This window comes from Ammodytes marinus (genome assembly GCF_949987685.1).
Source record: "Ammodytes marinus genome assembly, chromosome: 20".
Taxonomy (NCBI): domain Eukaryota; kingdom Metazoa; phylum Chordata; class Actinopteri; order Uranoscopiformes; family Ammodytidae; genus Ammodytes; species Ammodytes marinus.
Window position 1 is genome coordinate 12,407,907 of NC_137224.1, and position 23,382 is coordinate 12,431,288.

Consider the following 23,382-nt stretch of genomic DNA (forward strand, 5'->3'; position numbering starts at 1 on the left):
TAGACCGTGGCGTGTGTTTGTGTCAAGTTAATAAGGGGGAAAAAAAATAAACACAGCAGATGCGTGCATGCAAAAATGTCTGTCTTAGTGCTTGTGGGCTGTTTTTTTTTTTAAATGATCACCCTAAAGTTTGATGCGCAAAATCTAAATCTTTACATCGTCAGTTTTTCCAAAAATATCCTTCCTTTGGTCTGCATATTTTCCTCTTGTTTGATTGCCTTTATGTATTGTTCACTAGCGTTCACTTCTGTAGCCTACGTCTGTGCTCACAAAGTCCCAACCTGCATGGTAGATGATCAGAATGCTTGTGTGTTCCTGTGTTATGCAAGAGTTTGTCGAGGAAGCCGCTCTGAAGGTGACTAGGATTGGCGGGGGGGCAAGGGAAGGAAGGGGCTTATGGGGAAAGCGGGGATAAAGGGGAGTTGATGCCTCTAAATTGTGTCCACGAGGCAGAGCTCCTCACAGTACCGGGGTCGAGAACTGGAAAAACAAAACAGAGAGCAGGCATTGCATTAGATCCCATTCGATAAACATTAGCGTGCATTTGACAAAATGAGAAAGGACATCGCAAGAGTGAGCTGCTAGTTTGACACAGACTAAGGTGAGTTATGCCATGTGCAATTAGCATTTCTGACTTAGCAAAGAATACAGTTGTGGAATATTATTAGAGACTATTCAAAATGAAGAAGTGTCCCTGGTTTTGCTAATTACAGCTATGTGTTTGAGTAAGATCGATGAACATTTTTGTTTTATTCTATACTGTAGACGACAAAAATTCCAAATACAGTATCTCCTACCAGCAACTTTAAAGTTCACAAATGAACACTTCATATCTTGTTTAACTTTCTAAAGTCTCTGCTACACAGAGTGTCACTAATTGTACAGATTAAATCAGACCAGATATACAGTGTAAATGAGTTAGAGGTCCCATTACATTTGGTCAGGACCATGTTAGCAGTTGCCCTGTGACTACTTTTTATGTAAAGCTAAGTTCTGGCTGTAGCCTTACAGTATATTTGACGGACATACATACAGTGCTGTTTGAAAGTTTGTGAACCCCTTGAGCATTTTCGAATTTTATTGGGTTTAACCATTATTAATTCATTTTTTATCAATACCATAATTTTTTTCAGAATAATTCTTCAGGTATTTCCAGGTGCTCTCTGGCAAAGTTGTGACAAGCAGTTTTGTTCTTTTTTGAAAGCAGAGGCTTCTTCAGCAACCCTCCCATGAAAGCCATGTTGACTGTGTGTTCTCCTTATTGTGGAACCATAAACATCTGTCCCAGATGCTGCAAGAGAGGTCTGCAAATCACTAGATGTAATGTTTAGGTTGGCTTTTAACTGAAAATCACTTTTTTGTGGTGCCTGTGGATATTTTTGAAGGAAGTCCACTTCTAGACAGATGTTCAGTCACTCTTAAAGCTCTCCATTTGTAGATGATCTGCCTAACGGTGGAGCGATGGAGCTCAAACTTTTTTTTTATTAATTTATAGCTGTCCCCAGACAAATGTGCAGCATCACAACTCTATTCCTGAGATCCTCTGAAATTGTTTTCCCTTTTGGCATGTCTGACCTGTATGGGTTCACTTTGGTGAGCCTAAACTGACCTGGTTTGATCTCTGTTTTATCTAGTGCCACCCACGTTTCATTTTCCAAAATGGCAGACTGTTGCTTTGTGGTATCAGCCACTGTGATATTGATGAAATCAGTTTTACTGACGAAACCTTAATGATTTTAGCAAAGAAAAGAAGTAAATCAGTAAAAACTAACTCACTCCACAAAGCTTTCTTTAATTAGTTTTCTATGGAAGATCATCTGCAAATCTAAAATTGACTTTTTTTTAAATGTTTTGCAGGATAAGGCCTCTGACTTGCCTCCTGCAAACTGCGCCAAAATGGTATGGATTGAGGCAATCAGCACAGCGCCTTGTGCCCCTCTCTTCTTCCCTCCCATATTCTTCACTGTCCACTCTATAATACTCAAGGGCTTGCACTGGCCTTTATACTTTTAAGTGGTTTGGACTGATTTAGTGTCTCTTGCAGCAGGCTTCTTTCCGTCAGTGAGTCTGGGCAGCGCAATAAAGAATTTCTTCATCCAACCAAAATCATCCATTTTGTGAATCAAACATATTTAGCACACAGGCCTCAGCACTACTGACAACTAGTCTTGCCAGTTTTTTCATTATTATAATACGGCCGTCCACTGAAATAGCTCCTCTTGCTGGTTAGCTGGCTAGGAAACTTGGCAACCTCTCTGTATGTCCAGTAAAAAACAAGTTACTTCCGTACCCGCTGCACTGATGGATAATCACTGATTGAAATGGCACTGACTGCATTTCCTTTAAAAAATAGTTTTAGGGTTCAAACGTAATCAGATTTAAGAAATGTTTCAAACTTCTCTGCCAAACGAATGGCAGAACATACGGTCACATTCTGTAGGCTATATATATGAACCTGAAAAGGTGAGGCCCTGGCATCGTCAAATGTCAGAGGTGTACTTTCAACCACATGCAATCTAGCTATACTGTATAACCTGCTTCAGAGTGGAAGAAACACCTTTATGTGTGAAAAGCTCGCATGGAATACATCTGATGGACAGAGATCCTGGTAAAGGTCTGCGAGGCATCAAGGTGATTTAGGATGTATCATTATTATTGCTTTGATTTGAGAAGCGATTTGGAAGGGCCAGACTTTTTCAGCAAGAAATAAAGTGCACTACTGATATAATACAGACCTATGGCCTCGGGTAAGCTCTTTAAAAATACTATGTTGATCAAATGTTGCCATGTCTGTTGATTGCTCAGACTTGTAGACAGACCAAAGGCTACTGCAGCTTCCGATTGCTACTTGGTGATATAAGCTACCCTAAATATCCTCCTGAAATCCTTGAAACACCTAAAAATACCCCCGCTGAGGTAAAGATTTGCCTCTGAGAGAAAGGTACAACCTTTTTAAGCTTGGGATCATCGTGGTATTACTCAATGTCACCGTCAGCAGCAGCTCTTCATTAGCTCAGCATGGGGCAGCAGGAAACAGGCTAATGAAATGACCGCAGACTATTGTATGTATTGTAACAATCACTGTACAGCTCACAGCAATAGTTCACAGTGCTCCTACTGTGTCATGTGACGAGCCCGTGCTGGGGAAAACAAGGGATTCATTGCTGGCGTCCTGATTCAGTGCAGGCAACATCATTTCTGTGTAGCCTGCAGTTTTGACTGAAGCATCAGCTGTGAGGTCGCTGGGCTTCAGGACCTGTGTATTGTGTGTGTGTGTGTGTGTGTGTGTGTGTGTGTGTGTGTGTGTGTGTGTGTGTGTGTGTGTGTGTGTGTGTGTGTGTGTGTGTGTGTGTGTGTGTGTGTGTGCAAAACACAGAGAGATTGAGAGCTAACCTAACTGGAAAAGAGTGCTACATGTCTGGTGTGTCAAAATTGACACTGTAAACTAGTTATCAGTAGTTATCATTGCCACTCTTATTGCCATATAAATGATATCATGGGGGCCGGCAGACGGCGGCTTGAAAACATGAGCTGGTGTTAACATTTGTCTAAATGATGTGAAGCTATTACAACGGCCTTATCAACAACATTACTGTAGATCCGTTGGTGTAACGGCTGAGCTGATGTCATGGTTTCACCATGCTGAAATCAATCAAGTATGTGTGTGTGTGTGTGTGTGTGTGTGTGTGTGTGGAGGGGGGGGGGGGGGGGGTCTTCGCACATGTGGATGTTTTCACCTTGTGATTGCCCACATCATCATAATCATCATCATCATACACAGTCACACGACACTGAATCCTGCTTGGCCTGCCCTGGAGTGGACAGCCTGGCTTTCCAGGATCAGTTTTATTTCCTAGATGACCAATTAGGACAGAGGGGGGCCCTCAATTAGGCTGTGTATCATGTTACTATATATTCCCTGTCTCCGAAAAATGGACAAAGGAAAATGGCATAGCCTTGTGTCTCTGTGTGTGTGATATGTGTGTATGTTTGTGAGAAGAGAGGGAGAGAGAGAGAGGGAGAGAGAGAGCAGCGAAAAACACCTCTCCTCCATCAGACACTGGGGCGGGGATGAGGGGGTTTGCCGGCTCCCTATAGCCTCCGACAATTAGAACTAAAGATAGAGGGATTTGCCATTGCTTTTTTTTGTTTTGCTTTTTTTACATCCACATGCCAACCAATTGCATTCCCGGCTTAACAATAACGCATGACTGTCGGATGCATCCTCGACATAAAAAAAACAGAGCATATAGGCTAACTAATGATGACCCCCCCCCCACACACACACACAGACAGACACACACACACACACACACACACACACACACACACACACACACACACACACACACACACACACACACACACACACACACACACACACACACACCTAATACCATGAAACAGTACCCCCTTGGACTAGAAACGCATCATTGGAATCGATAAGTGATTGTCGGCAGCTGGGAAGAGGGGAATGAAATCACCGGGATCCGGACATACACGCTTTTATTTGCGTTGGCATCCAGACATTGCACACGTACGGTGCTAATGGGGAAATGACGAGGCTCTCCAGATGACAGGTCGACCAGTATGTGGCTATAGGCTACCTCCATCTCTGAATGTACACGGAGGAAAGACCATTCGATGATAGACGCGCACGACCATGCACGCGCGGATCTGCATTCTTATAGTAAAAAAAAAAAGGCCAGTGGATGTGCATTGCATTGGAGTGATCTCCAGATTGGCCCTTCGTGTGCCGTTAAAGCGGCCATCACAGCAGAGCGGAGAAGGAAGGTAAAACCCTTGTCTCTTTCTTAGAGATCCTGCTGGTCGACTGGGAGACTATGGAAAGCATCACGTCAGGAGGATGAAAAAAAATGCACATCGCACATTTTCCGTAATGGGCCTGTCCTCTCCAGACATTATAGAATAAAAATTAACTCCACAGGCCCAGTGACAGCGGGGGAGACGAACTGGGAGGTTTGTCTACAAAGCTCCCAACGGCAAAGGGCTTAGTTACAGCCATGATTAATTACAAGCAACAAACAGCAGGCCAATATACAGTGGCATCTTATGAGGACTCTCCCTCTCTCGTTCTCACTCTCTTCAAGTAGTTATCACATCACCTAACTGTATGCAAACAGGAGCGATCCAGCGCGCCCTAAATACATCGGGTAGCTTGCTGCCAACACACCTGCCAATGCCTGACACTGACATGGGCACCGAACGTTGCATATAGTCTATCTAATATTTTGCCTATTTGCCTTCATTCAAATAGTAATCCCCCTCCCTCCCCTTCCACACACACACACACACACACACACACACACACACACACACACACACACACACACACACACACACACACACACACACACACACACACACACACACACACACACACACACACACACACACACACACACAAAACCACCCCCTCGATCCTTGACAACACAATGTAAGGCAGCCTAATTATTATTACCCACACATGCATTTATGGTTGCATTAGTGCATGCATACGTCCCCTCTGCGTTTTCCAATGGATACCATTCTCCATCTAAATGGAAACTGGGTTGCGATGGGGCGGTGTGAAGTTGCATCCTTACCACTGTCATCGCGCAGAGCCTGTATTGTCCATGTTTGATGTTAAATATTCCTTAGGTCCATCTCCGCGAATCGTGCCTCGGCGCCCGTGCCCCTCATCCAAAAACCCGGGTTAAGCCCACTATCTGTGCGATAATGTTCTCCCCCTCCGTCTCTTTTTCCACATGTAAACGGCGAGGAGGGGGGACGCGGAGAGAGACGATACGCCACCTTACCACAGACTGCCCCTCTGTCGGATTGGAAGGTAATGGTTCTTAAAGAAACATTCTCTCAGCATTCTCCGCATCTCTGTGATTAACGCGCGCGCCACGCGCTCACGCGCACTCGCAGGCCAATCAAACACCTGATTAATTACATAGCTTCTATGCATATGAGGGACCAGTGCAAACTAACTGAGATGTTTGAATTGTAACTTGCCCATATTGCCTTCATAGCTGCAGTTTGAGCTGCAATTCACTCATTTAACAGCAACACAGACAATATGATAAAAGCACGTGTATACAGATCATTTTGAAGGTCTATATGATATAGCAGTGCTATATCTGCAGAGTGCTTCCACAACAGAAAGCTGTAGAGGCTAGATAGGTGATCTGGAGGCCCCAATGTTAGACCAAGAGAAAGTCCTGATGTACCCTACTAGTAATGATATCAAATATTCTAATTCAACCATTATACCTATACCTGTACCTATATTAATATTAATATTATATTAATATTAATAGAAACTATATTTCCAAAGCCTAAGTCAAATTAATTCACCTGTTTTGAAGACATATTTTCCAAGTTCGGCAGCAGTCATCCAGTATGTCTGCAATAGGATCACTGTTTGTCAAAAAGACACAAGCTCCTAGTAAAATTCACTCAGGAAATATATGAAGTGTGATATGAATAATACTCAAGGCAGGAATAGGTTTGAATATATTATTATTACATCTAATCACCAACTTGTAGCCTCTTAATGCACAGATGGAAATGGAAATTTTTATGGATGCTGCCTTGAATGTAACTACCTCCACACAGTATAAAATCTCCAGCCCACGCATAAAATGTAATCTCATAAAGAGTGTTATTAATAAGCATGTTGATATCACATTTGTAAACAGATAAGCAAGTCTGTGTGTGTGTCTGGTGTGTGAGTGCAGCTCAGTAAACATAAGGTGGTGCTGTCTTTAAGAGAGAGAGAGCCTGGGAAGGGGTGATGTAATGTGTTCTCAGACAATGATGTCATCGACTGAGACACGGCAAGGATTTAAAGTGACAAAGGCATTTTCAGCGGCTCCAAGTAATTCTGCATCGGGGCTTGTCAGAGAGCAGCACCCAAGCACCCTTGGGACCTTCATTGAGCGAGGGGGGAAAAAAGGATGTATGAAATGAGAGAAAAACTGTGTAGTGTCTTCTCGTGCATGTAAATCAGGAGCAGGAGTCGGCATGTTTAAATCAGACACACAGCATGTTTATTAATCAGGACATTTGAAATACAAAACACATTGTGTTACAGGGAAAATAACAGGGCTTTGTGGTTGCCACCCACAAGCAGCCATCATGTATAATGTCTGTGTTATGTTAGATGCATATTTTGAGAGGAATTAAAGTGTTAACCTCAACTACTGGGCATGTTTTGACTGCAGCTATACATACGGTATTTGGTGTTTACCATCAACTGCAAGAACAACAATACATTTGCATAACAAAACATTTCATGAAATTTAACTTAAGACTTTTTTATTTATTTATTTATCTTTTTAAATCTGCATCCATCTCATGTCACATATTATGAATAATGGAAATGTTCAAGTTTACCAAGTTGTATGATTATCTCTCATATTGTATGTTCCCATGTTACCATTTTTCTAATTCAATGTAAGGTCCAAAAGGCTTCAATCACTCAACTTCCAACTTTACCACAATTCACTTTGCTGTCTTCTTGTTTGCCATGTTTGTTCTTTTACTGTAAGCTCCTTAAGCCACCACTATTTCTGCCTCTACAAACTTGTACGTACTATTGTAACCCGTGCCTTTCCAAAAGAGGAGCTACGAATCATATTTCCTCCCTCATACCCGGAGCTGGATGGAGTAAAGGAGTGGTTGCTGTTACCTCGTTCTTCGACTGATTCTATTCTCTCCTCTCTTGAACAACTATATTTCTTCACCTCCTCAGATTTCTCTTGGTCCACGTTCCTGTCTTCAGAATCGGTCGCCCCACCGCGTTCTTCCCTTGTCTTTGCGCATTCACCCAGTGCCTGATCAGAAACAGTGTCCTGAACAGGAGCTCTATGGATAGTTTCTCTAACTTCCAGGTGTCTTTCTTGCCTTGAGGTGTCTTTAGATTCTCGTCCAGGGATCTCTTCATTAACACAATGCTCTTTTGCTGTACTGGCTGAGGTATTTAGCGCTGTTTTTTTCTTGGTTTCCAGTGTTGAATGTGGCAGCTTGTTATAATTTGACGTACTATTTTCATCAACGTCTGATAGCAAATGTAGCCCGGAATCCTTGTTGTCTTGGTTAGAGGATTCCCCAACATTATTGGCCACCTCATCTGCTACAGATTCAGTGATCAGCAGTTCTTCATCTTCTTCTGGCCTTGCTTGGGCATATGAATTCGCATCATTCTTTGTGATATCTGTGTCCGAGATACTGATGTCACATGCAATCTTGTAGAAGAGTGAATGGTTCTCTTTCATTTTCTCCAAGCTCTCAGTGACTGTCGATGACATTTCATTGGAATCAGTCCTGTAATCGCTGCATGCAGGTTGGCTCTCAATGTCTGATATCTCCTCACTGCACAATGAGTCTATGCCAGGGACTTGCAAAGGCATGAACCCCTGCCACTGGTTGGTGGAGAGGAACCACTTGGCTCTCGGATTGGAGAAATCACTTTCATCATCATCATCATAATCATCATCATCATCAGCGGCGGGTTCCTCAAGCTTTTGCTCCCCTCCATCTTTAGGACTTGTGAACCCCTTGCCTCCATCTTTCTTGTAGACTGTCACAGATGAGATATGGTAGGGTGAATCTGGACGTTTGAGTTTAGTTTTGGCAACCCCTCGTCTTCCGCTGCAATCTTTCTGTTGTGTTTTGTTCCCGGTCTGGACTTTGCTTTTACATTTTTTCACATGTCCAACTCTTCCATCTTTATCCTGAGATGTTCCACTAGAAAGCTGAAGCCCTGTAGGACTTCTGATGTTATCTCCACAGCTTCCATAGTCATGGTAAGATTCATGGTCTGAAAAAAAGCAACAGAGCAGAATTTACTGATGAGTTTTTGCCGAGTAGTAGTGTGTCAGCAGCAGATACTTCTAACACTAATGGCAAGAGAAAGCTAGCTTTCCAGTGAATAAAAAGTAACCTGTTATGGGATTTAAAAAGATCCTTAAATTATCGATTTTGTGTTGGTAAACACATACCTGATTTCATCCTTTGTTTTCTCGCTGTGTCAGGGGGCACCTGGTGGATTTCCAGCCCCTCCCCCCTGATTGGCAGATGATTGTGTGTAGTAGCATTCTCTCTGACTGCGCTGATAGATAGATAGATAGATAGATAGATAGATAGATAGATAGATAGATAGATAGATAGATAGATAGATAGATAGATAGATAGATAGATAGATAGATAGATAGATAGATAGATAGATAGATAGATAGATAGATAGATAGATAGAAAGTGATTGGTTGAAGGCCTTTATATACGTACAGCATATAAACTGTACATACATTTAAGTCAAACAATGGCAAAAATATGTCCCACCTTCTTATGACTCTCTCCCGTATTCGTTCCACACGTCGAAGTTTGGCCTCTCGCTGCTCAGGGGTCAGACAGAGGTCAGGCTCCATGTCAGGGTTCAAGAGGGTAAAGGGACTTTCCTCCACCTGTTCAATCAGTTTTACATTAGAATGCACACTGCAACATTGATAAAGATGAGGAAATACATATCAATTGAACATCTTTATTACTGAATGCAATGAGGCCAGTTTGACAATGCTTTTTAGGCAGCACTGCCGTCTCAAATCCCAAATAACCCGGTAGACCACAGTCAGTGTAAGTGACCCAAGATATACTGTCAGTAATCACTATGTTGATAACTAATTACAAGAAACAACTTATACACAATATACAGAAGTGGTGTCTAAGGGATCTCAGATAACGAGGGAGAAAAACAAATGTCAATAAAACACAAGCATTAAGTCAGAATCAGATGATTCTCATACTTAATATGTTCAATGTTTTTATTTTATTTTATTTTATTCTTTCTTACCCTGACATTCAAGCTGCCAGTTCCGTTTCCCGAACCAGCTTGCTCTCGACCTTCGTTCCACGATGCCTCTGTGGGCTCTGCTCTGCTCGCTTCGGGCCTTGACTCCTTCTTGGAGGACCTCCGTACTGCGTGCTGTTGTCGGTTTGTTCTCTTAACGAGCTGATCCATGTGCATCCTAGCTGAAGAGCGGTTTTGCTCAGGACTCTCCAGCAGCAGACGCCTGTGTGACCTGTTCAACACTTGTGCACTTGGCTCAGCCAAACCTTCCTGCATCTCAGGTGGGATCTGCTCAGGCAGTGGGTTGTCAAGCTCAGGCGGGGGATCCTCAACAGAAACCCGTCTGGCCACGAGAGAGGACGGCAGTACAGCTGTAACAACTCTTGTCACCCTTAGAGGGAAGGGGGCCTGAGAACATACCAAGATAGATTAGTAAATGTGTTTTCGCTATGTAATAAAATTAAATGATTTGCTGAATAATGTTAATTAATGATGTGGCACACCTCCTCTCTTGCCTCTGCACTTTGACTCTGGGTCGGGCCTCCTGATATGGGGGGTTTCTTCCTATTACTCAGCCTCTCCTGATTCCTCTTCATCCGCTCCATCTGCTCCTCTTCGCTCATCTTCATCTTCTAGAAGAGACATAGGCTGTTTCCAATATGAGTCATTTATGACCTCTGCACCACAAAAATATGCATGGAGAAACAGCGAAGCAAGAACCTGAATCCATGATTTGCATATGAAAAACACAAACAGATGATTGTCAAGCCGTGTGTTTGCATCTGTTTATGTAGGGGTGTATAGTGCGTGCATGATTATACAGTATGTATGGCTGCTTGCATCTGTAGGTCCCTATATATATATGTGTGTGTGAGCACGTGAGGAAGGGGGGTTGGGTGGCAGAATTGTGAAGGCTGTGCTGCTATACTGAGACATGAGCCTCTGCCTCCCCCTCTTGCCCGCTACAGGCACTGCAACATGCCCTAATTGCAAGGAAGATGAGAGAATCAAATAATTGGAATTTGGCTGTGATTGCAATGAGGAAAAATCAGCTTTGACTGCTCCTATATTGGGAGCATTTTGGTTTACATTACATGCAACCAAGAGTAGTCAACCGGCAGCAAGATATCAGGAAGAATCAAACCTTGGTAGATTGGTTCGTTGTATCTGGTGGGATCCACTTTGACCCAGACTGATATTCTAAAGAGAAAATTAAAATAGAGGAAAGAGGATGAGCAGGATCGTGTGAGTGAGAGAGGATGGGTGGGAGGAGAAAGTGACAGGAAGAAAGAGAAATAGGAAATATGAGGGTGGAAGATAAAACAAAAGCGCTGGAAAAAGTGATTTATCCTCTTTCTTAAATCAATCTATAAGCTGTTTAATTCATCAAATGAATATAATTGTTCCCAATGTGTTGAGTGTAGCTGTGCCAACCAAATGAGTCTTTCTGTGCTTTCACATTAAGGAGGTCAGGCCGGCTGTTTCCTCTTATTTGTACTGGATCCACATGGCTGTAGATTCCCTGAAACATAAGCACAGAAAATGTAAAAAAAAAAAAAGATAGAAAAAAATCCGAATTGATAATGTTTTACCATTGATAATTTCAATACTCACTTCATATGGTGACTCTGTCCAGCCATGGCCATGTTCCCTGCTCTGGTTGCTTTCCTGTAGCTCCTGTGGTAACGGCGGGCGGACTGGTGGCTCTTGTTCAACATCCTGTTGAGATCATTGTTTAGAAATATAGAAAGCCTTGACATAATAGACAACACAACTGGTCAATCCAACAGTCAAACTGTATTTTTAGAATCAGAGTGAGGGCAGAAAATGGCAATCATAAAATTCTGTTGATCCACAATGCAAAACATTTTACTGAGCTAAGTACAGTAGATTGATGTCATAACATACTCCAAAGAAGGGAGAATGGCCATCACCTCAATACATTGGTAGTAATTGGATATTGCAGGCCTGTCCAGAATCTATTCATTCTAAATTGTTGTGAATAAAACAAACAAATGGCATGGAACTACCATATGAAAATACCATCAGGACTTAAAGAGCTAGTAAGAAGGTGCCAGCAGATGGATTTAATGTTTGCTGACAACACTCTCATGTTTGTTCATAAGCAGAGAGCAAACGTCAGGGGTCACTGAGGAAAGGGTCAAGGGACAGTAGCTGTACCATTGGCAGTCCACTCTGCAGCCTCTCTGTGGGAGAGCCGGGGGAACCAGGATGTGGAGCCGTTGGCTGGAACGCTATGGGAAGCAGAAAAGGTCACTGTTGACTCTGTTCACATATTTTCCGGTCTCATTTGTGTCATCAAGATGAAACAGGCAACTGTGTGCATTAGTATAGTTCTACAGTATTAACTTCTTCATGAGCCACAGACTCGAGTGCTAATGCTTACTGGGGTGCCTCTGTACTCCCAGCAGGAAACAGAAGCGATCCCTGTTGACCTTAAGTCCAGCCAGGATGTCCTCCATCATCCATAGCTCCCTTTGGGCTTGAGACTGGTCCTGTTAAAGAAAAAACACACAAAAAAAACACAAGAGTTTACTCATCAAATATTTTAAGACATGAGCCTTTATGATTTGTTGAAAGAGATTTGGATGTGACTTTAACAAGCGCTGCCGAATCATATGTCAACCAAGTAATGCATTATTCTAAAAGCATCCAGTTGTGTAGTGTTGTATGAATACCTGTGGCATTCCGAAGTTACAGATGTGCTGAAGGTGTGAACGGATGACAGACAGTTCACTCTCCATTCTCTCATATTGACTCCACACAGTCTCCATTTCCTGAATAAATAAAACAAATCAGAAGACAAAAAAAATAATCCTGAATGAATACTCAAATCAACAGTAGAATCCGCAGTGTATCCCTGCTGTTTTCTAAAATCTAAAATCAAACTGTTCATGTAGCGCCATTGTTTGTCTCATTCGCTGTCACTGCTGCTCTTGGGCTTGTTAACACACCAACGATACGTCACACATTCTGGCCCGGATTGTGACCAGGTCTTCTTGGAGCAAAGCCTTCTGGGTCAGGACTTCATCTTGGACTCTTGGCCCATGGCTTTTCCACTCCTCCAGCTGCAGTCTGGACACCTCTAACGCACAATGGACGCTGTCCTGCAACAGGTTAAAAAAAAACACTGTATTATTTGTATTCTTCAAACACAATACACTGTTTCCTATTGCTTATTCTAAACCTAAATGATACAGAACTAGAAAATATGTATTTAATTATACTTGAACTTGTATGTTGAGAGCAACTAAAACATTCAAATGTATCTACTGTATATGTTTTACTGGATTTATACTCTCAAGGAGTATTGTTAGTTTGTATTAGCTTTCATAATATAAAGGTAGTGGTCAAGACTTGTCTAAACAGTGCATATGCAGTCCAAATAGCCATACATGTGTAGTCTAATGTGGTAATGACTGACCTTATCCATTTGTAGCTGGGCCAGTTCTACAGACAGGGACTGTAGCAGCTTGTCACACCCACACAGCCTCGTCAGCACAGCCTGAAGAGGGTAATCCAAAATCACACTGATGTCTTCTCAGTGGGAAACATGTTGACTAACTGCACCGTACTCTGGTGACTAACCCCTATGCATATACTTACATCTGCATCACTTTCAAGAGGCCTGATTGGTGGGGTTTCCCTGGGGTCAGGCTTTTGGGCCTGAAACAAATCAGGGTTAGGGTTATTATACTATCTATGGTTAGTACAAATTGTACTTATACTTCTGTCTGAATACCAGATTTAATGTGATATATGATTTTTGTTTTTCTACAATCCTTTGTGCTCACTATGGATATTATTACATGATAACTGTAAGGATATAAGTTGTAGATTAATGCTCAAATTCTTCGATGTGAATGCTTGAAGCCGAGCCAAGTATTGTGAGTTTGGTCATGAATTTGGAATTAGCCTGAACATCTGCTTCATCTCTTGCAGCATAATCATGACAGAACTCATCATAACAAGACAAAACACACAGATAAAACTACTATTAAAAATAAATTAAAAATAAAATAATATAGGATGTATTAGTCACAAATAACAAACAGACACAATACAAATTAAAACTGCGAGCAGTGATGACCGGCCCTCGCACCTCCGTGCTGGACGCCGTCTGCCGGCCTCAGCGCTCCGGCGACCGCGTGAGAGAATTCGCCGCAGTCTCCTCCTCTTCGGAGCACGCGGCACAGTAATACCTGTCACCGGAAGTGTGGAATTTGCCGCAACACGCTTGATAGGGATGCGAGGAAGTCCTCAGGCCTGGGCTCCTACCAGGCAGGTGAAGTTTGGAGCACATGGGACAGTGCAGAGCGAAATTACAGCGACTTCCTGTTTCGTTGCGATGACGCCGAGAAACTACGAAGGCCATGGAGCCGATAGAACCGGCTTCCCGTGCTATCATTGTCTCTAGACCTCCCTGAGCTGCTTTGAGGTTGATTTGATCAAGTGTGTAGGACTTGAAGGTAATTAACTAGCATGCAATATTTACTTGACCAAGCAGTTGGTGCTCTCACTTTTTCTTAAAGGGGTAGTTCAGGATTTTAGACATAGGGCCTTATTCCCAAGTTAGCCTTGGTGTTCTTTATCAGTGGAGACAGTTTTCAACACATTTAATTCAGTCCTTCTAGTTGCAGAGTGCGCTCGTGCTAAGCTAGCGCACGGCATCGGGGGGATACCTAGCCTGCTACTAAAACAGTCTTACCCACTCCACAGTACACCCGAGGCCAATCAATTATAACGCCAGACTATCGATGTAAATGTCTGTGTTGATAGAATAATTTTAGAAATAAAACCAACCTCGCATCGCATGAATTATCGCATTTTGAGGGACTACTTTCTTAGCAGCAGCGGACTTTTACTTTGCTGTGTAACCGAATCACTACAGCAGAAAGTAAACAGAGCAGCGTGGGACAGAAACTGAAACTGCACTGCCACCAGTCTACCGTCATTCTGTCCCGGTTCTCTGCTGCAGCTCCAGCGGGGGCTGTCTCTACAGACGCTCTTTCTCTTTCTGCCCTTTGAGCATCCCTCTCAATTCTTCATCAGTGTATTCCGGCTCGTACAGGTACGGTTCGTTGGATACAACAAATTCCTCATAATCGTCTTCAAAAGCAGACGCATTGCTAAGTCCTCCAAACGTGGCCATATCTTGTTTATTGCATAGGCTAATACAACTCCTTTGTGCACTGTACTCTGCGTCTGTAAGACAGCAGCAGGTAAACAAACTATTATAGAGCCTATAACCTAGGTATTAGTCCGCCGCTGCCGCAGCCTACAAGGAATAAAGTCCCTCAAAATGCAATATGCGAGGTTGGTTTTATTTCTAAAATTATTCTATCAACACAGACATTTACATCGATTGTCTGGCGTTATAATTGATTGGCCTCGGGTGTACTGTGGAGTGGGTAAGACTGTTTTAGTAGCAGGCTAGGTATCCCCCCGATGCCGTGCGCTAGCTTAGCACGAGCGCACTCTGCAACTAGAAGGACTGAATTAAATGTGTTGAAAACTGTCTCCACTGATAAAGAACACCAAGGCTAACTTGGGAATAAGGCCCTATGTCTAAAATCCTGAACTACCCCTTTAATATTATTGTTTGGGCTTCCTCAGGCCTTGGGTGTCATTAACCATAACAACTTTGGAGAGGATGAGACAGAGTATGGTGGAGTTAGGCTAACTTCCTGTTTTTTTGGCGAATATTTCAAATTAAATTGTTGTATTGTAAGTTGTATTTGGGGCGGGGCTTCAAGAGGCTTTTTTGTTTGTCCTGGGATTGTACATTCCATTCAGTTTTTGATGTTTTTTGGCGAATAACGCGTGGAAGACGGTGGTTCCGATTAAAACGAGCTTTCGAGTATATCATCTTCCATGTCGGAGGACTTACCCTATCATGTTTTTTCTTACACAAAAAGTTGTTATGAGTCGACTTTACTCTGGAATCCTGCAGAGTAATGTGGAGTTATGACATATGAGTGAATTTTGGCGAATATTGGCCGGCATTTCGTCATAGTTATTCGGAATCAAACAAAACTTTTTTTGGTGTATCTTCCATGTCTTATTAGTGTCCCTAGAGTTTTTATTTTGCTAAATATGTTCATGCTAGGAGTAGTGAATTTTTTAACATTGTGATGATTTTCGAGTCAGAAATTCACACATTTCAAATTAAAAGACTTCCTGTTGATTTTGGGGCGGGGCTTCAAGAGGCTTTTTTGTGGGGCCTGCAAAGATACATTTGGGTTTTAAATTTGGTGCAGCTAGGTATAACACAGCCTGAGTTATGATGAATTAAAGTTTCATGAGGTTAGTTATTTATGATGTTTACGTCAACTTGGACCCCCAATAGCTCCCTGGTACAATGAGAATTTTGAAATCGGGCAAGCGTCTTGAGTATTTGAGAAGTGGTTTGACGTCCCTGGCGTAAAAACTCTAGGACGAGTTCGTCTATATGTGAAAATTTGTAACATGACAATTTTAGGCACTAAATCCAAAATGGCCGACTTCCTGTTGATTTTGGCCCTGGACATAAAATAGCCCAATTTCTGAGCATGCATTTCCTGAAAAACTGTTTGTGGCCACAGGGGCCACAAACAGTTTTTTGGCCCGGTCTCGAAACCAACGATAAGTTGCAATTTTTTGCAGGTCTGATGGGTACGCAAGAAATTTCAAGTCATGCATGACGGGAAGGGGGTGAAAAGTGCCAAAAATGACTACAAATAATAAAGAAGAAACATCCTTTCCATTTCAATAGGGCTTCGCACCGTATTCGGTGCTTGGGCCCTAATTAGTGACAATACAGTACAGTAACACGGACATCAAACAAGACGTGGACATACACAGAACATTGCAGGACAATATTAAGTCTTTACAAAAATACTGTTGCTCATCCTGATACAAATGACTTAGGGTTAGAGACATCAGCACGACACAAACAAGGTTTTTGAAGGAACATACATATAAAAACAATACATTTCACCACCCAATTCAGCATGAGTATACAGGCTGTACCGTAGCCGGCGGTAGCACACAAACAGACAAGTCGCTGCGGTGATGGTGATGATGGTGGTGGTGGTGATGGTGTGGGTGATGTGGAGCATGTGCGGCTCTCGACGAGGGGGGCAAAGGGGGCAGTAAGTCTGCATGTGGCCCTGCAGAGTAGCTCTGAAGGAGGAGACGTGGCCGAAGTACGCAAAAAGAACAGAGCACAAAGAGCATTATGCAAAAACATACTGTGCTACTGTACAGGATAACTACCAGTGATCTGTTTAAGTAGTGTCTACTCAAATGACTCAAGTAACAATCAAATGTCACTACTTTACTTGATGTGTGTGATTTCTGAAAACTAATCTGGATGTTTTGATTGTGTATGTAAATGTATTCATTCATACAATCACCTTTCCTAAAGCCCTTCTTCCACTCGCGACGTGATGGATAGAACCATATGTAGGTGTGGGCTGTGAACAATTGGGAAGGAAAGGTCTGAGCAACATGACATATTTGGTGGACCAAGCTCCCAAAACACTGGATCCTACATTTCCCATAATGCAATTTAGTAGCACCTTTCAAAAGAGGTAGAGGCTGCCAGTTAAAATGTAGGTGTAGGGTCATCATTTAAACCCTAAACTTTCTCCAGAGCGACATCAGATTATACACAACTGTTTTCAGAGGTTCAGTAATACTCTTTGAGCCACATTCATTTCTGCCAAATGACAGAAAAAAATAGCATCCTATCCAAAGAGGACGCGCAAAGGCGGAAATGTGTGAAGACTGCACTGAAACTGCCCTGTGGAGCAGACAACGCCGACGGTGCGTCTGCCCCATTTGAATATATTTAAATAAGGGAATATTGAAAATCCAGTGCAAAATTGCTCCATTCCTATGCACATAAGCATCGTTGTAAATAGCACCTTATCCTCAAAGGCCAGCGCTAATTGCAACAAGCTGTTTGGTGGAGCAAATATTGCGTATGAATCTTGTTTACTAAAGTCGCGCAAACTTTCTATACTCTCCTTCTATCTGTCTCTCTGTCTCCCTCTCTCTCTTCAAGACTCATGAGCTTTACATTATATTGCATTGATATTGAGTCATATTAGGGGGAAATTGAAGTTGGTTGTGTACGTATATAGGAAAAAACAGCAGACCAATCTTCATGTGTTATGTTGTAACATAAAGTTCCCCTTTAGAGCTAAAGCAAATTAGAAACATGCTGAAACCCTCATATTCAGATCCTGGTCAAACCAGTTTTATATTCATGATCAAGATAAACCAAACATGTCCTAACCTTGCATATATTCTGCCACCTCTCTGTGACTGGCGTGGTGGGGGTGGATTTGAACTCCAGCTTAGGTGAGGCAGGTGTGTAGTACAGGGTCTGTGGCACCATGGCCGAGTCATCGTGAGGTCGAATGTCAACCCTTCCCACCGGTGTGTGAGGTCGTGAGCCTAGCTGACCTCTTGAGGTCAAACAACCTGTTCCCATGAGTTCTGTCTGCGTGGGTGGCGTGTTCTGGCCAGGAAAATAATCTTCCTCTTGGTTTGAACCGAGAGCTCTTCTTCTGCTCAACTCTTGGGGGCTGGGCGTTCTGTTTGAAGGGCTGAGAAGAACCGTACAGATTACCTAAACTAGGAGCTTTTTTTTCAGATGATATTTCCCTTTTTAAGTAAACCCTTGGGATTTCAAAAATGTGCCTTTCAAACACAAAGACAAAATGACAACCTGCTGTTCCTCTGACGCACCCTCCGCCTCCCCCTCTCCCCGGAGTGCGACGTCCCCATCCTGCCACCAGTGAGATGACCCGGTTCACTCAGGGCCCTGCTGACGTGCCTGTGATCCTGGGAGGGACCCTCTCCATCAGAAGGAGGTCTAGGGAAGTCCACCGATTCACTGCTGCCACCCATCTGTGTGAAATCCTGATAACTCGAGCAACGCCTGAAGGATTTAGAGATGAAGCAAAAAATTAAAAATAAAAACTTACAAAATGCAATGATGAAAAATGTTTTTGCTATTCAGTGTCTTCATGTCCACAATGAGTAGTGCTGCACCTGTTCAGGGAGCTGTCTGAATCCATTGTGGCAGACTGACTGAGGGCTCGGACCCATCCCAACATGTCCTCCTGGGTGTCAGCGCTGAAGAAATAACTGCGCATTCCCTGGTGCACCACCTGGTTTAACAGAGAGCATTCCCAATGCCTCACTGTTATTATTCCCCTCGTATAGGATCACAACAACACTGAACCCCGATAATTTTTATTTTTTTTATTTATTTTTTTTAATAAGATTTGCTGTGGGTGTCAGTAAATATAGACAGACACTTTTGTTGTGTTCAGGAGAGTTAAAAAAGTATATATTTATATATTTCAGTGATTAGTGAACAGCTTTAAAATGCAACACATCGATTAAAAAAGTTAACAATTTATACATTAAAGGTGGAGTCAGCTATTCCTAGGAACACTGGTTAATCTCCTCATGATCACTACATGTCCGTACTGTGTGTGAGGACATATTTACTGATTTTGACAAAATGTGAATTTGACAGGATGCTTTCAAATCACTGACTCCACCTTTAAGCCTCTTCAACCGACATCTTTACATAAAGATCAATTGACAACAGCTTAAATTTCTGTTATGCTGACATTTGGAGTGCATGCGTAACCAAATGATTATACCTTGAAGGTGAACTTTCTGTTTTTGCATTCTCGTGGTGTGCAGAACAGGATTTTGTAGCTGGGAAGTGGGATGCTGCCCAGCACAGATTCTTCTCTACTGTCTGGTGAGGAACAAAAATGAAGTGAATGAGAGCAAATGCAATGCAGCACATTCAAATATAGTGCAGGGCTAGAGGCTGCATACCTCTATAGTAAAACAGACAGTAGTTGGAGAGGACAAACCAGCGTCGCTTCCATAGCTTCAAACCGGAGCTATCCTGCAGGAGGAAGCTCAAATTAAGTGATGCTCTTTGCACACCATGCTACTGATGTACAGTACATGCATTGATTATTATAAATTGTCAAGTGGGCCTTTTTTGGGAAATTACTTTCTTGTTAAGCCATCCTCTGATGACCACGGCACAGTTTGGGTCCCGTTTGGCAGACTGACATCTTTTCCCGAATGCCTGCACCCTGCCATCACTTTCCTGTTACCCAAAGAGGGAATGACACATTTGTTTATGCACTTACAGTGTCACTATAAGATGTCTACATATTGCACATAATTACAAGATTAGCCATGTGAACGTAACACAAACCTTCATGACAGGAAAGTAGGAAATGGTGGCCAGGCTGGACGATTGGCTTACTCTGTCCTGGTCATCCATTCTGCATTGGAAACAGGAAAATTCATTTAGACCACAGTTGGCAACACACAGATAGGCACTCATATAAAGGAAGGGAAGACGAGTTAATAAGACGAGGATCACAGTAATAAACCTTTGTTAGAAATGTCAGAGCTGGGTGCAAATGTCATATCGGAAATGTCATATCTGGATCATGATCCTTTACGGTTTGCACCCAAGCCAAAGTATAAACCCAATAATTTGAACTAACATAACCTAATTGCTTCATATATACAGGTGTGTTTATTAACAAAGATTATGTTGCTCATTTCAAGGTCATGATCACACAAAAGTACACAAACAAATCTAAAGAGTAATGGATTATTGGTAACAATTCAATAAAGTCAATCAATCTAACAATCGAATGCTCCGCACGACCTATACACTTACAGTTTACCGCAGGCTCTGATAAAACAGTTCCCCACATAGAAACTTATTTGAATGAACTGGTTGCAACTGGCTGCTCTGAGTGAGGCTATGACATGAGGCCTTACCAACACAATCTGAACCAGAGTCTTTCTCTCTCTCTTTCTCTTTCTCTGTAGAAGCAGTCAGTCCCTCCCATGAACAGCGCCCTGTAACTTCCGAGCACACATATGCCACATTCCAGTATAGTTGAGATTGTTTCCTATAGTCAACTGTTCATTCTTCCCAGACACTCGGTGCTGTCCTGCTGTCCCATTTCCAGCGACACTCTCCCACCATTCTATTCTTAACCATAACAGGCTGGTTGCGCATCCCCACCATGAAACTGACAGGTGACAGCTGCGTCGCCGTGGTAGCAGGGAGGGGCCGAGGACTGTGTGAAAGCCAATCTGTCGGCAGGGACGGGCTGGTATGGAGAGACTGAGAGAGATTTGGAATGTGTCCCAAACTGCAGAAGTGCAGAGTGGACTGCTGAAACCAAAATAAAAGAGTGCAAAGTGGCATGTTGAAGAAATGTGTAGGCAGGGGCGGGGTTCACTGTGTCACAGACTTTTGTGTTTTCCTGTAGAGTCATGCTGGCTCTTTTCAGGCAAGTGGCCTGTAGGTTTCATCAGAATATATTGGTTTTGTACCTCAGGTCTCACCTGCACCTACTGAATGATGATATAATAAACCTTGTTATTACTGCATGAGGATACATTTATGGAACTGTGTACACTGAAAATTCAATCATGACTCTATTTTTTTCTTCTTCTTTTTTTTACCTACGGTCTATTTGTATTTTTTAATTGCTTTGCTATGTCCTATTAATGACATATGTGCACTTCGATTATAACTTTCATACTATATAAAGAAAAAATAATTTTTGTTTTACAAATTATATAGTAAAGCAGGTAAAGCCATTGTTGACCATGTAACAGCAATACAGATGAACTTGAAGATAACATTTCATGAGACACTTCTCACACCGAGCCTCCACAGGCAATTGTGGGTGAACCAGAGGTTGGACGCGGTTAAGTCGCCGCAAACTATGTCAGTGTCAACCACAGTAAAAAAAAAAATCAAACAATTAAGCCTTTGTGAGAGAGCAGACACTAACAACATAGACGCCGGGGGGTTACGTGGGTGTTGTGAAATATTTGGAAAATCTCCTTCTCAATCAGCAGGAGGTCACTCGCTCAGGGGAGGAGAAGACTTAAAATGCTAAAGAGGGATGGAGGGGAGGACAAATGGTGGGTCTGTGTACCACACAGAGTGCGCTTTGTGGCGCCCAGGTCCTTTGAGCATCATGTGAAGTCAAACACAGAGCATGATGAATACATAGGCCTAGAAAAATGTCCTCCCTCTCTGTTAACGAAAATATTTGCATGTCTCCTACATTCTTATGTTTTTTTAATGTCAACATAACCATACGTTTGACCCTTATAAGTCAAGCGGTGACGTAAAGCACTGCCACATCTACTGTTTGATAGCAAGAGAAGTTTGCTTAATAGGGATACTGGATTATTGTACAAGCTGTATTTAATATTTGACAGTAAAGTTGGGCAATAGGAGGTAAAAAAAAAATAAGAAAAAAGTTGCTGGACAGATACAGCAGTCATATCACAGCTTGGCAAAGCTGAGAAAAAGTCCCCCAGTGGGCATCTAATAATCCAACCATAGGTCAATACATCACATTTGCTGCTTAACAATACTGTTAACCTTGAAGAAAAATAGTTTTTCTTTCTTTTCTTGAATGTTTAACAAACTGGAGAATTACCATACACTTATCAAAATGAACGGAACATACAGGATTAATCAAGCAATATTCACAAATTTTCTATAACAATTGTTTTTAACAGTTTTTATCCACTCATATACATGAGGCATACAATGTAACAAATGCCATATTGCTGAAGCCTACCTGACTAATTGTGCCCGCCTGCTTGCTGCTTCCAGCTCCATCACTTGGCATGCTCCCTCACAGCATCTCCCAAGGCTTGGCTGCCCTCTTCTTGGCTTCCACAAGCTCCTGTTGCCCAAAACAGTCACACACGCTCTCCCGGTACACTCCGTGTGAATCTCCCTCTCTGTTTCTCACTCTCGTCCCCTCCGCTCTGACTTGTAGCAGCAAGTGTTTTGCTCCGGTGATCTACCTACGCTCTCAACACTCGGTCTGCCCCTCTGTCCTCTAACAGGGCACTCTCTGTGAGCCCCTTCTCTCTCTCTCTCTCTCTCTCTCTTCTTCATCTTCATCTTTTTCCTCTGTGTCCCTCCCTCTCACCCTGCCCTGGATAGCCTCTCTTGTCTTCTGCTGAGTGTGGGTTTGGGACTGAGGAATTTACAACAAGAAAAAACAGCTGTTCTCTCCCATTCTTCTTCTCTGCCCCTTTCGCGTTTATTTGCATTGAATTTCTGAGCTATCTTGATCTAGCGTCACAAGATTTAAGTAATTGGATTTCGGTCTTGAATTGATGAAGGCCTTAACATTCAGGGTATGAAGGGTTCATTCTGACATCTGAGCAAAAAGCCTTATCATTTTTGTTTTACGTGCAAACAGATGCGCAGAACTAGAAGTAAGGTTCTAAAAAATATATATTTACAAGCAGTAAATCAGTTTCATTGAGTTTATTACTGATTTGTGAGTAATTTGGTTATAGTCCATGTCTTGTGACTCTGTTCATATGTTGAATGGTGTATGTAGCTAGAAGTGTGCCAGAGGAGATACATTTCAAAGGACTTGAAGTTTCAGAGGATTTGAAGGCTG

General features: G+C 42.5%; 1 protein-coding gene across 1 annotated transcript; it reads right to left on the reverse strand.

The window, feature by feature from the left end:
- Nucleotides 1–7,167: 7,167 nt before the first annotated feature.
- Nucleotides 7,168–22,661, reverse strand: plekha4 (pleckstrin homology domain containing A4). Its single transcript, XM_080048512.1, has 24 exons — nucleotides 22,540–22,661; nucleotides 20,124–20,193; nucleotides 19,914–20,012; nucleotides 19,730–19,802; nucleotides 19,546–19,646; nucleotides 18,923–19,041; nucleotides 18,597–18,809; nucleotides 18,162–18,474; nucleotides 17,275–17,334; nucleotides 16,889–17,041; nucleotides 13,484–13,543; nucleotides 13,302–13,382; nucleotides 12,832–12,984; nucleotides 12,556–12,654; nucleotides 12,264–12,372; nucleotides 12,038–12,111; nucleotides 11,471–11,575; nucleotides 11,291–11,378; nucleotides 11,001–11,056; nucleotides 10,360–10,488; nucleotides 9,860–10,264; nucleotides 9,352–9,473; nucleotides 9,012–9,121; nucleotides 7,168–8,830 (listed from the first exon to the last, which is right to left on the reverse strand). The coding sequence occupies exons 1-24, from the start codon at nucleotides 22,578–22,580 to the stop codon at nucleotides 7,587–7,589; spliced, it is 4,077 nt and encodes a 1,358-aa protein (XP_079904638.1). The 5' UTR covers nucleotides 22,581–22,661; the 3' UTR covers nucleotides 7,168–7,586.
- Between the last annotated feature and the right edge of the window lie 721 nt (nucleotides 22,662–23,382).

Excerpts from the sequence above, each read along its gene's own strand:
- plekha4 (XM_080048512.1), bottom strand. The coding sequence starts at position 22,580 with ATGGAGCTGGAAGCAGCAAGCAGGCGGGCACAATTAGTCAG. Across the intron at positions 19,803-19,913 it reads GAGGATGGCTTAACAAGAAA|GATAGCTCCGGTTTGAAGCT; the intron begins GTAATTTCCCAA and ends TTCCTCCTGCAG. Across the intron at positions 12,985-13,301 it reads CCCAGCTACAAATGGATAAG|GACAGCGTCCATTGTGCGTT; the intron begins GTCAGTCATTAC and ends AACCTGTTGCAG.